Source organism: Acanthamoeba castellanii, assembly GCF_000313135.1.
Source record: "Acanthamoeba castellanii str. Neff unplaced genomic scaffold scf7180000084589, whole genome shotgun sequence".
Classification (NCBI taxonomy): Eukaryota; Discosea; order Longamoebia; family Acanthamoebidae; genus Acanthamoeba; species Acanthamoeba castellanii.
The window spans coordinates 12,278-28,339 of record NW_004457549.1 but is presented as its reverse complement, the minus strand read 5'-3'; the positions used below and the strand labels follow the sequence as shown (position 1 = coordinate 28,339).

Genomic DNA, 16,062 nt, shown 5'->3' with positions numbered 1-16,062 from the left:
GCTCGCGTATGGCGCGTTCCACCTCCTCCTCCAGCTCGGGGAACTCCACGTACTTGGGCTCTTCCTCTTCTTCCTCCTCTTCGCTGCTCTCACTGTCGCTCTGCCATCCATTAAATGTTGTGAGTAAAGATGAAATGATGGGAGCTCACTCGATCTTTGCTGCATCCCAACAGCATCGATCCATGTAATATCGATCCATGTAATATCGATCCATGTAATATCGATCCATGTAATATCGGTTGTATATCAGTATAAAGAAATCTCGATGCAAGTAGTACCTCAGATTGAGTCCCAATCTCATGGATTTGTTTCAGCTTTGCGGCGGCAGCACGCCTTCGCTGCAGGGCCGGGTCGTCTTCGGCCCACTCGTCCACGCTGTAGTCGACCATCTCGCGTTTGCGCTCCTTGTAGGCTGAGCTGGGCAGGTAGATCGTGCCTTCGTCCTGCAGATACTCCACAAATTCATCGTGTAGCGGCACGACTCGACTCTTGAACGTGTGGCTGCTGTAGTTGGGGTACCAACTGGCGAACATGCAGTTGAGCACCTGCGTCTCCTTCAACTCATACTCGGCCCTCAATCGCTTCTCTTCATCTTCCGTCAGTTCCATCTTCCGGTGCTGATATAAATAAAATAAATGATATAATAAATGATATTGGCAAAAAAATAAAAATAAATAAAACAAAGCTTTGATTTAATTGATATTTAATTGATATTTTTTGTGCAAGAGATGGAAGCGCCACGAGAGGCAGAAGATGACCGAAGACGTAGGAAGGAGCTGCAGAGCATGTGGGAGTTTGCGAGCGTGGTCGCGTTCCTGGATTCCTTCGAAGGCGATCTCAAGCTGCACTCCTTCAATCTCTCGGTACCTCCCCCGTCCCTGTTCTCCTCATTTCCCTCCTCACTGGCCGGTGTGTGATTGAGCAATTTGATTTGTAGCAACTCCGCTCTTCTTCTCTTCATCTCCATCTCCATCTCCAACCCTCGCCACTACACTGACTCACTCGCACTACACTCCGGGCGCGCTGCCAGGGACTCGAGGGAGCACTGGTCGAGCTGGAGCGCGTGGCCGAGGAGCACAGGGTCCAGGCCAGCGCCCTCTCCGCTGCCGCTGCCGCTGCGGCTGCCGACCAAGAAGAGAAGAGCCGCAGCACGACCAACGGTGGCGACACACCACCATCGTCGTCGCCATCGTCATCTTCCGTAGCAGAAGCCGACAAGGTCGTCAAGAAGGAGAAGGAGAAGGAGAAGGAGAAGGAGCAAGAAGAGAAAGAAGAAGAGAAAGAAGAAGCGAAAGAAGAGGAAGTGGAAGGGAAGCAGAACGGTGACCACAGTGAGGCGAATGGTGGTCACGAAGAAGAAGAAGAAGGAGAAGGGGCGAAAGAGGAGCGAAAGAGGAAAAGGCAAGTGAAGAAGGAGAAAGAGGACGATGACGAAAGCGAAGAGGCGGGGGAGAAGGCGAAAGAAGAAGAAGAAGAAGGCGGAGATGATGACGACGACGATGACAAAGAACGCGACGACGACGACGACGAAAGGAACGCGAAGAGGAGGAGGAGGAAGAAGGCCAAGGCGACGGAGCCCTGGATGGAGAATGCCGGCTACCAGCACCTCGCCAACCTACACATCGCCCTGCTCAAGAACATCGTTGGTCGCGGCGCGTCCTTGCTGACGTAACTCCTCCACCGCACACACGCAACACGACACGCATACACCGCACACGCACACCGCACACGCACACTGCACACACACGACCGCACACACGACACACACTGACGGCTGGGCACCCGATGTAGGATGGAGCGATGGGAGGGCTATCTGCAGCGGGAGCTGGACAAGCACTGGGACGAGGCCATGGAGGCCTACTTCGGCCCCGACAATCCCCTCGAGAATTCCAACTATCTCGCCCTCTCCCTGCGAACCAAGGCACGTGTGTGTCGTGTGTTTGTCGTGTGCGTGTCGTGTGTGTGTCGTGTGTGTCGTGTGTGTCGTGTGTCGTGTGGGCGTGTGCGCTCACTAAACGCGCGTCGCGCAGGTGTTGCTCCTCAAGGTGGTGTGCGACCTCCAGTTGGATGCCAATGCGGCTCTGTTGGCCGAGATACACGAGATTGGGTCCAAGGGCGACCATGCGCAGCTGGTACTGCCTCCGACCCGACCCGTCCTCACTCATAATCTCACGCCGCACGCACACGCTGCACGCTGCACGCGCGACACACGACACGCACGGCGTGTGCGACACGACAGCGACCGACCGCGCTGGGGCGTGACGGGCGATCGCGGCTGTACTGGTACTTCAGCAGCGGGCGGCACCCGTACCTCTACCGCGAGACGCTGCCGCTGCTCGAAGACGACCGATACACGATCATCAGGCCCGGCAAGTGGAAACTGGTACGCGCCACTCGCCGCGAGTGCTGGCGGACAACACGGAATAACTAACGCGCGTGTCGTGTCGTGTCATGTGTCGTGCGTGTCGTGCTGTTCGTTTGTGCGTGTGTTGCGTAGGTGTGTTCGACGTTGGCCGAAATCGAGGCCTTCGCGGATGATCTGATCGACAACAAGAACAAACAAGCGCGCCGGCTGGCGACGACGATCATGCACGAGGTCGTACCACCGCTGTTCGCCCGGGAACTGGTAACCCACCTCCCTCCACTCTCTCCACTCCCCACTCCAAGCGCGTCTCATGCGTTGTGTCGCACAGGAAGAGGAAAAGGCGGCGAAGAAGAAAGCCCGGTCCCGCAAAGCTGGCATCGACACCAGGTAATGATTTACGCACACGCACACGACCGCACACGCACACGAGGTTTTTATTATTTTTATTTGTTAATTTCTTTTTATTGTAGAAATGTTGTGAATACCAGATCGAGGCGGGCCAGGAAGGCTGTGGACTACACCTACAACACGAAGGAGTTGGACAAGGCCATACGCGAATACAACCAACAACGCGACTCGGACTCGGATGAAGAAGACGACGGTGACAAGCAGCAAGACAAGACTTCGTCGTCCAAGCGGACCCGACGGACCCGTCGGGCGGCGCCCACAGCGGCGGTCCAGGGCACGCGCAGCTCGACCCGGATACAGCAAAAGCGAAAGCGCGGCGCAGCCGAATAGCGAAGCCGACGTCAGAGGAAGAGAAGCGCAATGAATTGAACAACAAAAGCAAAGATTGGGGGTGGGGGGGGGGCGAGTGGGGTGGCTTAGAGGCGGCCGGAGGAGGAGGCGTTGTTGAAGAGGAAGCCGTAGCGGGAGAAGACGAAGGCGATGACGGGCACGGCCAGGAGGGCGATCACGACCCACCTGGGGATCTTGAGGTCGCCGCCCAGCAGCTTGAGCCACTTGAGCTTGCTCTCCGTGTACGGCGGGTACCGCAGCGACGGATCCGACCACACGGCCCTGCGCAGCAGCAGCAGCACAACGTGAGCATCATCGAGATGGTGTATGCGTGTGCGTGTGCGTGTGCGTGTGCGTGTGCGTGTGCGTGTGCGCGTGCGCGTGCGCGTGCGGTGTGCGGTGTGTCACAGACCTCTTGAGGACGCTCTTGCGGTGGGTGAAGGTGTCGAAGGTGTGCTTGCCGTTGTAGGCGCCCATGCCGCTCTCGCCCACGCCGCCGAAGGGCAGCTCGGGGCACACCACCTGCAGGATCGCGTCGTTGATCGCCACACCGCCTGTCCACCACCCCTTTATCAGCCACTATGCGTGTCGTGTCGTGTCGTGTCGTGTCGTGTCGTGTCGTGTCGTGTCGTGTCGTGTCGTGTCGTGTCGTGTCGTGTCGTGTCGTGTCGTGTCGTGTCGTGTCGTGTCGTGTCGTGTCGTGTCGTGTCGTGTCGTGTCGTGTCGTGTCGTGTCGTGTCGTGTCGTGTCGTGTCGTGTCGTGTGTCGTACCGGAGAAGGTGTTCTTGAGGACCTTGTCCTGGGTGGCGCTGCTGTTCGAGAAGATGTAGAGGGCGAGCGGCTTGGGCCTGTCGTTGATGAAGTCGATGGCCTGCTCGACCGAGTCGACCGGCACGATGGGCAGCACCGGGCCGAAGATCTCCTCCTGCATCACCTTGGCGTTGGTGTCGACGTTGGTCAGGATCGTGGGCGCGATGTAGCGGTCCTCGACGTCCACCTCGCCGCCCACGAACACGTCGTGGCCTTCGATCAGCGCCGCGACGCGCTGGGTGTGTCGCTCGTTGATGATGCGCGAGTAGTCCGCCGTGGCCTTCGGGTTGTTGCCGTAGAACTCCTTCAGCGTCGCCGCCATCTTCTCCAGCAGCGGCTTCTCCATGTCTGTAAGCAAACAATGGCACACCACGACACACACACACCACCACACCACGCACACGATCAGTTCACGCCCATCATCTGGCCAGCCCGTCCCAGCCTAATGCACGCACCCTTGGTGACCAAAATGTAGTCCGGCGCGACGCAAGTCTGACCAGCATTGACCGTGAACTTGGCCCTGTATGTTTGTGCGTGTGCGGCGGTGTGTGCGTGTGCGTGTGTGTGTTCAGCAACATGGCTTGGTTAACTGAGAAAGAAGAGAGAACGCACCAGCAGAGCCGCCTGGCGGCGACGTCGAGGTTGACATGGGAGTCGAGGATGACGGGCGACTTGCCGCCCAGCTCGAGGGTGACCGGGGTCAGGTTGGCCGAGGCGGCCTTCATGACCTCGCGGCCCACCTTGCCGTTGCCCGTGTAGAAGATGTAGTCCCAGGCCTCCTTCAACAGGGCCTGCGTCTCCTCGACTGCACCCTCCACCACCACCACCGCCTCCTGATCCAGGTACCTGTCCACCCCCACTCCCATCAGCTATGTGTGTCGTGTGTGTCGTGTCGTGTCGTGTCGTGTCGTGTCGTGTCGTGTCGTGTCGTGTCGTGTGCGTGGTCGTAGATGTACCGGGGGATGAGGTCAAAGAGGACGCGCGAGCAGTTGACGCTGACCTCGGAGGGCTTCAGGCATGCGACGTTACCGGCGGAGATGGCGCCCACCAACGGCTTGAGGAGCAGCGAGATCGGGTAGTTCCACTGTGACGACAGCGCCATCGCCGCACGTTAGTGTGCGGTGGTGTGTGCGTGTGTGCGTGTGCGGTGGCCAAGAGAAAGGAGGAGAGGGGGTACGGGGGAGATGATGAGGACGAGGCCGTAGGGCTCTTTGACGATGAAGCCCGAGCCGGGCTTGTGCATGAGGGGCACCGACTTCTCCTCGGGCTTGGACCACTCGGGCAGGTTCTTGATGGCCGCGGTCGCCTCCTTGATCGAGCTGTCCACCTCCGAGCCAGCAATCAAATCGGTCGAGCGCAGGTCGGCCTTGAGTGCCGCGATAATCTAATGATGAAAAAAGAGATGCAAATCAATGGGAGGCAGATGATCCCACCAAGGATTGTCATCGTGGTTGATGCGAAGAGGCAGCAGGGGTGGCACACAAAAGATGTACCTGGTTCTCGTTCTCCTTGAGCAACTTGATCAGCTGGCGCAGCTGCTGCAGACGCCACTCGAGGTTGAGCGTCTTGCCGCTCTTCCATGTCTTGCGCAGACCCGCCACGAGCCCAGGAATCGAATCAACAGCAGTGTAACGTCCTTCCATTATGCCTCCTTCCTTCATCAATTCGCAATTTCCAAGATGGAGTCAAATTATGCAGGTGCACCAAGACGACTGCTGCGGCTTTGAACCAGAGAGTAGTATGCGAAGGCGAGGACAGCGTACCTTGATGTCAGTTGGTGCTGCTACTCAAGATTGAAAGAGAACAAACAAATCCAGCGTTGGCTCTTCTTCTGTTCCCACCAAGCCAAACCTCCCCGTTGGCTCGGCGCAAGTTATCGGACATCAACTGCGCCAAAAGGGGCGATTGGGTCTCTTCTGCCGTTCTCTCGGCGAGACTGACCGGCGGTCAAAAAGACGTGACTCCAAGTGGCCTTCTCGCGAACTGGCGCCAATCTCCAGTTTGTGTTGTGTTGTTGTGTTGGTGTTGTGTTGTGTTGTGTTGTGTTGGTATTGTGTTGTGTTGGCTGCGTGGTGTCATCGGGCGTAGAACTTGCAGAGTTTGCGGAGGGCGGTCATGGGGCCGTTGGAAAAGGTCTCGATGGCGTGCTTGAGGGTGTCGCGGTTGATGACGCCCACCAGGCTGCCGTTGCTCGTCACGTAGCCCTCCGTGAGCCGGAACGTGATGAACAGCATGTGGATCTGTGCGCCGCGGATTGAGTCAGGTGTGCGGTGTGCGGTCATGTGCGGCGTGTGCGGTCATGTGTGCGGTGCGCGGTACCTCGGTAAGGGGCAGGATGTCCACGATTTGGATGGGCAGCGGGGTGTGCGGGATGGCGGGCAGGGACTTGCGCTCTTCCGGCGTGAGGCCCGCGTCTGGACGGAGGCGCCGGCGCGATCGGCGGACACCACACGGTCAGCTCTAGCAACACACGCACGCACGCATGCACGCACACACACGAGCTCCACGGAAGGGGAAGAAGTAGACGGTACCATCTTCCTCGAAGAGTTTGAATTTGCTGAGGAGCTCTGCTTCCGTGAGTGTGATCACCTGTTCCGTGGTGCTCCTTCTCCCACTCTTCGTCCCCGTGCCTGAAGTCAACCAATCACACTGTCAACACACGCACACAAGCAACCACCGCACGCACGCACGCACAACACCACCACACGCGAGCACGACGGGATAGACATACTTCGCCTCCGTTGGTCGAAGGTGCCGTAGGGCTTGCTTCCGATATTCGAGCCTCTGCGGCCCAGTTGGCCCTTGCGCGCCTGGCGTATGTCGTCCCACGCCGAGAACGGCGCCATGGAGGCCGCCAAACCGCGCCCCGCGCGCCGGGTCACCGCGGCGTTTTCGTCGTCGACGTCCTGCGACTCGTTGAGCGCATTGACGACGATCTGGAAGCACTGCAGCAGGTAGTTCGTGAGCTCGCGCCTCTCCACGTAGCCCTTCAGCGTCATCACCTCTGCAACACACAAACACACACACACACACACACACACAACACGAATTAATAAACGCTTGTTAGCTCCATTAATGTCACAAGCTGCCTGACGACGGAGAGTAGGTAGGCCTTACCCTTGCTGTTGACGACGGGGAAGACGTTGGCGTCCTTGTTCTTGGAGAGCAGCGACGCCACCTCCTTGGGTGTGGCGTGCTGCAGCACGAACGGCACGTTGGTCTCCATGATCTCTCCCGCCGTCACCTCGTAGACGCTGCAAAGTGTGCGTGTGCGTGCCGTGTGCGCGTGCCGTGTCAATACAATCGAAAATATTTCGCTCAAACAGACAAAGTCGCGGTGGTGGTGGCGGCCACACGTACCTGGCGTCGAGGTCGGGCAGGAAGGGCAGATTACGGAGAATGGCGATCTTGTCGTAGTAGTTGACTGACAGCATACGAGAAACGGCCACGGAAATGCTCACAGCCACCTGTGGGGCGGCGGTGGTGCGCGTCAGCTCGAACGAAACCGGCCTTGAGGGCGAGTGACGCGTACCATGATGGGCGCGACCAGGTTGAGCTGGCCGGACATCTCCAGCACGATGACGGCCGTGGACAGCGTGTGGGTGACCCCGGCGCTGAATGCGGCCGCGCCGGTGATGGCGTAGGTGGCAGGGATGATCGTGTAGGAGAGATCCTGGTCGAAGTAGGCCAATCCGGCCGGGAACATGTCGTGCAGGTACTCGCCCACCGCTCGGCCCATGCCCATGCCCATCACCAGGCAGGGCCCGAACACGCCGCAGGAAATGGGCATCGTCGCCGCCAGCACAGTACCCGAGAACTGCCCACGTACAGTGAGAAAGCCCAACGTTAGGCTCACGTTGGCAGAGAGTTGGAGGAAGGGGGGCGCGACGTACGCGTGAGAAGACGAAGAGGGCCAACGAAACGTAGAACGGAAGGGCTAGCCAGTCCGTGGCGTGCTCGCCAAGGTCATTGAGCGGACCCACGTGTGACAGGTCCTTCATGGCGTCGTTGGTACCCAACTGTTGGTACAGCACTGTGTGAGTAGTCGCTTTGCCTGTTTTAAACGGCCCGCGGTTCAGAGGTTGGTGCGTCGTACCGACAAGAAGCGGAAGTTGCCGGGGAACGTCAACAGCGCCGTGTAGAGTGCCACAAACACACCATAGGTGTATGGACTACCAGCACCACACATCAGCAGGCGTTAACGATCAAATAGCAACAGAGCAAGAAACACACACGACACACGACACACGACACACAGCAAATGCACGTACTGGGAGATGTAGAAGAGGACACGCTTCCACGTGGAGCCCTTGCCGTCGTCGGCCTGGGCGACCAGCCATCGGCGCCCAATGATAACGTTTCCGAAAACCCAGACGAATATGGCGCCCAGTACACCGCCGATCACGCCTGCGCCGATGGGCGACAACTCAACTCAGCGCAAGTCCCATGCCACAGAGGGGCGGGGCGGGGGTGGTGTGGCGGTACCGAGGAGGGCGTGGAAGCCGAGCTCGGCCCAGACCCAGGACTCGCGGGGCAGTTCGGTGGAGAGGACGTAGGGGCTGCCGGTGAGGAATCGATTGGCGATCGAGGCCACCACGGCGCAGTAGAACGAGTAGAAGTAGTTGCGCACGGGGAAGTAGGTCGATGTGACCTCAATGCTGAACAGCACTCCTGGACTCGCGGCGAAGACACCAATTAGTTGGTGCTTGCGCAGTGTGTCGTGTCGTGTCGTGTCGTGTCGTGTCGTGTCGTGTCGTGTCGTGTCGTGTCGTGTCGTGTCGTGTCGTGTCGTGTCGTGTGTGAGCTCGAGGGTACCTCCGATGGGCACGTTCACATCAGCCGCAATGCCCATGCCGCAACCCACAGCCAACATCACTTTGTGCATCGTTTTGCTCTGCACAAGGAAAAAGTGTCGGGCGGATGATATGATGAGAATTGTGTACAAATGATCGGTGGTAAACCGAGTTCATGTAGCGTGCCTGGTTGATGAGAGTGAAGAGCGGTAGTTGGCACAGAAAGTGTGCCACGAGCGCACACAAGTGAATGAACGGCCCGCCCTTACTGAGAATCAAACCTACAAGCGACACACCAACAGTTATCAGCATGAGCAGTCACGAGAAGAACAAAGAACAAAGAACAAAAAGAACGAAGAACGAGCGCGGGAGGAAAAATACCGCCAGCGGCTGCAGCCGTCATGCTGCCAAGCTTGGCCAAGAAGATGCTGGGCGCGAGGAAATTGTTGAGCTGCACGCCGGAGAGAATGCTCTTCAGCTCGGGCACGCCGCTGCCCTGCGCCGCGGGGTTGATCCTGATGAACGCCATCGACGCGCCGGCGAACACAAGCAGATACAGGGTCCATAGCCCGTACTGCGCATAGTAGTCGGCCACGAGGTTTTCGCCAACATAGTAGTGCGCTGCGGTACAGATAACATTGAATAATAAGTGCACGACAACGAACAGCAAACTATGCATGGAGGGATGGATGATGGTGGTACCGGCGCGCCCCAGGTCGACGACAAGATCGAGCATGCCGCCTAGCAGCCCGCAGAGCAGGCCCAGGAGAGGAAGAAAGAGCCACAGGAAGCGGTGCTGGTTGGCCAGCATCAGCCAACAGTCGCTCAACTGGCTGTACACTTTCTGCGACCACTTGGGCAGCTTCTTGCTGCGTCGTGCCAGAGCCCAGGTCAGTACACACACTATGCCTATGGCACAAGACGGTTGTGTGTGTGTGTGTGTGTGTGCGTGTGTGTGTGTGTGTGTGTGTGTGTGTAAACGTACACGACAGGCGATCGCGGAGAGATTCCCATTCCCGAGCCAAAGGAAGATGTGGTGCTCTGGCGGAGTGTTTGGGAGCGCGGCCGCGTGATGCGGCGCTGCTTGTAGCGACCGTAGGGCTTGCCGGCCTTGAAGTCGAACTCCACGGCCTCCGTGCTGATGGTGAAGATGGGCGGCAATCTGCGCCGCATCTCGGCCAGCGTGGTCGTGTCGTGGAGCCCTCCCGCCCCTGGTGTGACGTACAAACATGAGCAATGCACATACGCTGGCACACGACACGACACGACACGACACGACACGACACGACACGACACGACACGACACGACACGACACGACACGACACGACCAACAACACGACCAACAACACGACCAATGACACGCGGGTACATGCCTGGCGAAAAGGACACTCTGGAGCCGTAGAGGTCGTCGCCGGCGATGTTGAGCGAAGTGCGCATGTGCGCGCCAGACATGCGAGGCGAGGCGGGAATCGAGGATCCGGACGCATACGGCGAGAACTCGGAAAAGGAGGACGACGTCGACGCATCGCTGTCTTCGCTGTCGCTGGCCTTAGCCTTGCTCATCGCCGACGACCCCTTGCGCTTGGTGCGCATGAGCAGCGGCAGTCGCTCGTCGATGGAGGGCAGCAGGCGCGCGGCTGCGGCAGCGCTCATGGGTGTGCGCAGCTGCGACTGAGACCTGCGCAGGCCTGCATCGGGGCCGCCGCCCTGGGTGCCCTGCTCGACGTCGGTGTCGGCGTCGCTGTAGAGGTCGGTCAGGTGCCCGTCGTGCTCGGCGTAGAGATCATCGTCATCGTCGGAAGAGTGGTCCGATCGCAGCTTGAACTTGACCTCGCCCGTGGCCCGCAAGGGCGATGGGCCGCTCCCGCCATCAAAGCTTTCACGCAGCGATTGACGAAGGGAAGAGATGTCGGAGACCGATTTCTGAAGAATCTCGCCCCACGCGAATGAGGATGACGATTGCCCACCCCGCTTGAACAGCTCCTTCCTCTTCTCCAGCACGTCCACAAAGTCCGTGCGGCGTCTAGTGTTCCACATGCTGCTGCTGCCCGTCCCAGAGCGAAATAGCTCTTCTCGCTCTTCCTCTACTTCGACCTCCTCTTCTTCCTCTTCGCCATCTTTATGCCGTTCCTCCTGCACCTCCTCTTCCTCTTCCACGATCTCCACTCCATCCTCGCGAGTGGCCGAAACCCTTCGCCCCGCCCCAGGTTGATCCGTGATTGTGGCCTGCTCCAAATCCTCCATCTCCAGCTCGGCTTCTTCCGCTCTGCCGCCAAATCGAGCGTCCTTGCCACCCCCTCCACCTTCCATCTCTGTGCCGCAAGGAGCTTGCCAAGATATGAACGCGCCCACAAGCTCTCTTGTTGCTCTGGCCGCCACACACCACCACAACGCAAGTTCCTCCCTCGTCCCATAAATTCGCAACCATTCGCGCCCTCCGCGGAATGCGATCGTAGCATACCTCAGAGGTAACATTCCACACTAACAGAGGTGGCGATCTACACTGTGTAGGAGGCGAGAAGAGAGCCCAGGCGTCGCGCGATGTCGGGGAAGGTGGGCCGCAGCTGTGGGTCGTGCGCCCAACACTCCTTCATGAGGTCCACATAGGCCGGGCAGCGATCCAGGTACTCGGCAGACACCTCAGGGCGCTGGCCCTACAATGAAAGTGTTGAGTTTAGTGTGTGCGAGTGCGTGTGAGGTTGTGCGTGCGTGTGGTGCCACGGTGTACCTTCATCTTGCGCTTGATGGCCGTATTCGTTCTGCTGCCCTGGTAGGTCTGTCGGCCTTCGAGCACCTCGTACATGAGCATGCCGAACATGAACACGTCCGCCGGGAAAGAGTAGTATCGCCCGTCCTCGGTCGCCTCGGGCGCGTAGAGCCGCATGTTGCCCCGCACAGTGATGAGGTGGTGATGGTCGGTCTCCTTCTCCTTCGGTTGCTGTTCGCGCTCCTCTTCTTCCTCCTCCTCTTCGCCGTCACCGCCGCCCTCGAGCTCACTCTTCTCTCCGTCGACGACGGGCGGAGCGGCCGAGCTCGTTCGACCCTTGCGTTGCTCCCGCCGGACGCGCAGCAGCTCTTCGTATCCGCGCTCGCGCTCGTAGCGTTCCTCCTCGCTCAGGACCTGGCACACGCCAAAGTCGGCTATCTTGGCCGTCAGGGTGGCGTGTGCGGTGCCTCCGCCACCAGTCGCCTCGGCCTCGCCGCCGCGCTCTTCTTCGCTAATGAGCACATTGTCGACCGAGAGGTCTCTGTGAATGATCCCGCGCTCGTGAACGTGCGCCATGCCCTGCGCCACGTCCGAGAGCACTGTTGGTGGCGAACGGCGTAGTGGTTGTAGAAAGTGAAGAAGACGACTCGTCAGACAACCACGTTGCAGCAACTAAAGCGCGTCAACGTGAAACGATACAAATGGGCAAGTGCTTACCCTTCAAGATGACGGCCATGTTATGGGTCTCGCCCCACCGTCGGCGCGCGCTCCACTGCCACCTCTCCGCCCTGTCGTAATCGGGCTCCGATTCTGGGCCGCGTGACGGGTCTTCGACCGTCGGCGGTGACGCAATGAATCGGCGGTACCCGCCGCTGCTGCTGAGGAAGTAGGCGAGGCAGCCCTGCGTGGCCAACTCCAGCACAACGAAGATCTTGTCGCCCGTGGCCCCAGCTCCCACGTACTTAATCACGTGCTCGTGATCCAGCTTCCTGCTCACCAGCGTTAAACTCGCATGTCTTGGTGGTCCTCTCCTCAAGGCGAGCCAGCACAACCAGCAGCAGAAGGTGTGCGTGCGTGCGTGCGGTAACGGTACCTGAGAGCGCGGATCTCGTTGAAGAAGAACTTGAGCAGTCGCTTGGGGGACTCGCGCGGGTTGACGGTGTGGTAGCAGACCTTGACCGCCACCGGCCGCCCCATGTATGTCATCGCAAACGCGGCCGAGCCGATGCCTTGGCCTATTCGTTTGGCCTGCGCTTCCTCCTGAAGCTGCTCCTTGCCGTCCTCCGTCATGAACCGCAGGTCACTCCACTTGATCTCCTCGCCTGTGCCAGCCACCATTCGTTGTGTAAGCAACATACCGTGCCGTGTGTACGTGCGTGCAGTGGTGTGTGTGTGTGGTGTGTGTGTGTTGTGGACATGCCTATGCTCAGGCCTGGCTGCACTGAGCTGGCCAAGTCTCGAAGGGTCATCGCGGGAGCCATTCTGCTCACAGAGTCAGAGTCAGAGTCAGAGTTTCCCAGTAGTCAGCATTGACGTGTGCTGCTGGCTTGGCACAGAAAGCCAGAGAACTAAAGGGAGCTCCAAACGTGGCGTACTTGGAGCGCGGCGGTAGAAGATTACGCTTGCGGATGTACTCCCACGCGGCCGGGGAAAGCAACCTCTCGGCGACCTGCTTCTCGACAACGGAATCGCCGCCCAGGAAGGCCTCGCGTACGAGCGTGGCGCTGGCGTCCAGCTCGCTGTAATCGCCGTCGTCCGCGAGAACGAGGTCGATGAAGTGGGCGCTTTCGGAATTGCTCTCGGCAGCGGCTGCCGGCACGCCCTTCATCTTCTCGTTGAACAGATGTTCGGCATTGAAGTCGTACTTGCGATTCACGACGCACAGCATCGACGACGTCTGTGTGTCGTTGTGTATCGTTGTGTACCGTTGTGTGTCGTGTGTGGGTGTGTGTGTGTGGGCCTCTATGTGTCAGCTCCAGGGGCACCAGTGCTAAACGAGACTCCGACCGCTTCAAGTCTTGGTGGTGGTACCTTGTTTTTGAAGTTGCGAACCCGCTTCAGAGTATCGGCGCCGAATATGCTGATCACCTCCACCTCTGGCCCTCCGGCGGCGGCGGCTTCGCCAGCGCTGGGATTGAACACCTCGCGCACATGGCTGAACGCCTTGGCCGTCGGGGCGCCGTGCTTTGCCGCCCACAGGTCGGCCTTGATCCAGCCGCGGCCCTCGGCAGCCAGTTCGATCAAACGCGCTCGATCATATGCGTGAATGAAGCCCGGCGGATTGGGTTCTGCATGCGCGGTGGCGCGTGTGCGTTAGAGAACCAAACGCGGGTGTGTGGAGGTGGTGACGCGGCACCTTGCCCGGAGAGGAACCCGTCTTTGCCCCAGAATTTCCTCCTGAGGGTGGCATCGGGGGTCGGAGACAGCACAGCGGCGAGCACCTCGTAGCCGCGCTTCTGTTCCAGGTGCTTCTTGGCCATCTCTACCATGTGTATCTACACCGCACGGCCAACATACATGCGTGCGGTGAAGTCGGTCCGTCATTGCTCTTTTTCTGCTCCAAACGTCTGAGAGCCACGTACGTGCTGTCGGTGAATGGGGCAGAACGAGCCGCACGAAAGGATCACCGCCTTCTTCCTCTGCTGCTGGCCTGGTTGTTGTTGAGCGAAATCGTACTCGGTGGCGGGCTGCTCGCGAAGCGTTGCCATGATGTACGGCGCCACCGCCGCCTCCCACGTTCTGAACGAGTCCGCGGTCGTGGTGAGCTCGTGGCACGCCACCGCACACAACAGGAAGTGGCTATGCGACCACATTGGTGCGCCATCGGCCATGCGTACCCGGGTGTGAGCAGGTCGAGTCGTGATTCGCGATCCCACACCATCCGGTCCCATATCTTGAAGTAGCGTATGCGATGGAAGGGGATCCCTTCGTCCTCCTCGATCGTAAGAAAGGCCCTGTGCATGTGGACGCCGCTTCTCAGACACTCTGTGGCATGTGCGTGTTCGTGCGGTGATGCGTGTTGCGTGCGTGGTGTGGTGTGGTGTGGTGTGGTGGTGTGTGATGTACGTGTAGGAGGTTTCGAGCACGCCGTCAAAGCGGTCGAGGTGGCCGATGGTGCAGTAGTCGAGAAGGCGGCTCAGCTTGGGGTCCCACTTGAACCGCTGCATGGCGTAGTGGACAAGAGTGGATTGAGTGCATCAGAGTCAGTGCCGCACGGCAAATGACAGTCATCATGCTCGCAACTGCCGATGTGTACCTGGTAGACCAGGTGAGCCGGCTTGAGGTAGTCCCTCCCGTTCTTCTGAAGCCCCTTGCTCGCCTTAGCTGCAGCTGACGTGCTGGTCGAGGGTGGTGGCGCTGGTGAGACCACGATTGCGGCGCCTCCAGTGGTGGGAGATGATGGCTTGGTGTGGCCTGGGCTGGGGGCTTTCTTCTTCTTCTTGGGGCCAGCTCTAACCGAGTAGTTGGCAGGCTCGTCGTCGTCACCATAGATATCCTCGTCTATAAAGTCTTCCTCTTCTTCCTCTTCCTCTTGGCATCTCGGTACTCATCTTTCTCATCGCCCGCTACTCGATTGTCGGCCAAGTCGTATTCCTCTTCCTCAAGCAGTGCCTCACTCACGTATTCATATTCAACCTGCTCCATCTCTTGGGCTGTTGCTGGAATCGACGGGTAACACAACCAACATCAGATTCTGGTCCTTTATGATTCATTTAGACCATCAGCGAACTGAATTCGGAGCAAAATCTGCAGCTGGGTTGGTATTATTTATTTTTACTTACAGACGAAACTGTGACAAGCTGCGGGCTGCTCATGGTGACGGGGTGTGCCAGCAATCCGCTGCACGCTTCTTCCTTCTGTCTCGCCGGGCACGGGCACACCCTGCTCGTGTTCACTGGTACGTCAATCTCAACTCTCTTTTCTGTCTAGCCCCCTCGCCCCCTACGCCACAGCCAGATCGGAGGCCTGTGCACGCTGGCGACAGCATGCAGGAACTGGTGGGCACCAACTCGGGCACTACCACGCTATTTTGCGTGGTGGTATGCAAGACTGTCTTACAGCCCTGCCGGGGAGTTAGAGTGTGTGGGGGCCTCACCAGAACTCTCAAGGGGAGTTGTGGTGAGACTGTCGGCGTGTCCCTTGTTCAGTCTGCCCCGCAGCCAGTCCCAGCTGTGGCGGCCGTCACAGCTGGGACCCGTTGGTTGCGCACCTTTAATGGACCAGTGTGGGATGATGCACGGTGGATGTCGCGGGATCGCCGACTCTGAAGCTGTCCACAAGTTGATCCAGACCTGGCGAACGTTCTACGGACCACCAAGCGCCGAATTGACGCGCTAGACCTCCAACAGAGCATGGTGGGATCACAAGCGCGTGACAGCTGGCTCCTGATTGGTGCCCGCAGCCAGCACTAAAGCCACAACATTGGGAAGCACGGAGGCGAAGTGCAACCAACACGCCGGCCGCAGTGATCAGCGGCTCTAACCGGCCTGGTTTCTGTCATCTTGCGTGCCCTGTCAGCTTGTTTCCGGCCACCTTCCTGGCTGCTTCACGGCCAGTCCCTGCTCCCTTTCGCTTTCTTCATTTAGACCGCACACGACGCGCACCAGAACCACCAGACGCAACCACCGAGGCAGACACCACACCACCG

General features: G+C 59.1%; 3 protein-coding genes and 2 pseudogenes across 3 annotated transcripts in view; 1 reads left to right on the top strand and 4 right to left on the bottom strand.

The window, feature by feature from the left end:
- The window catches only part of ACA1_050010 (uncharacterized protein), a gene marked incomplete at both ends in the record, with an annotated part of 2,417 nt that extends 1,809 nt beyond the window's left edge, over positions 1-608 (bottom strand). Inside the window, 2 exons of the mRNA XM_004341919.1 lie at positions 23-100; positions 279-608. Of these exons, the coding sequence (XP_004341968.1) occupies positions 23-100; positions 279-608 (408 nt within the window). The remainder of the gene's footprint in view (positions 1-22; positions 101-278) is intronic.
- A 177-nt stretch (positions 609-785) lies between these two features.
- Positions 786-3,103, top strand: ACA1_050000 (uncharacterized protein; the record flags this gene model as incomplete). The annotated part of the gene is made up of 8 exons (XM_004341918.1): positions 786-863; positions 1,031-1,668; positions 1,792-1,927; positions 2,031-2,132; positions 2,240-2,383; positions 2,498-2,626; positions 2,694-2,752; positions 2,836-3,103. 8 exons carry the CDS (start codon positions 786-788, stop codon positions 3,101-3,103), a joined length of 1,554 nt encoding a protein of 517 aa, XP_004341967.1.
- Positions 3,104-3,189: 86 nt separating this feature from the next.
- On the bottom strand, positions 3,190-5,556 carry ACA1_049990 (aldehyde dehydrogenase (NAD) family superfamily protein; the record flags this gene model as incomplete). Its single annotated transcript, XM_004341917.1, has 8 exons — positions 3,190-3,385; positions 3,516-3,657; positions 3,875-4,261; positions 4,369-4,433; positions 4,526-4,759; positions 4,870-4,997; positions 5,091-5,297; positions 5,407-5,556. The coding sequence occupies 8 exons, from the start codon at positions 5,554-5,556 to the stop codon at positions 3,190-3,192; spliced, it is 1,509 nt and encodes a 502-aa protein (XP_004341966.1).
- Positions 5,557-5,988: 432 nt separating this feature from the next.
- Positions 5,989-11,017, bottom strand: ACA1_049980 (annotated as a pseudogene).
- A 188-nt stretch (positions 11,018-11,205) lies between these two features.
- On the bottom strand, positions 11,206-15,059 carry ACA1_049970 (annotated as a pseudogene).
- Between the last annotated feature and the right edge of the window lie 1,003 nt (positions 15,060-16,062).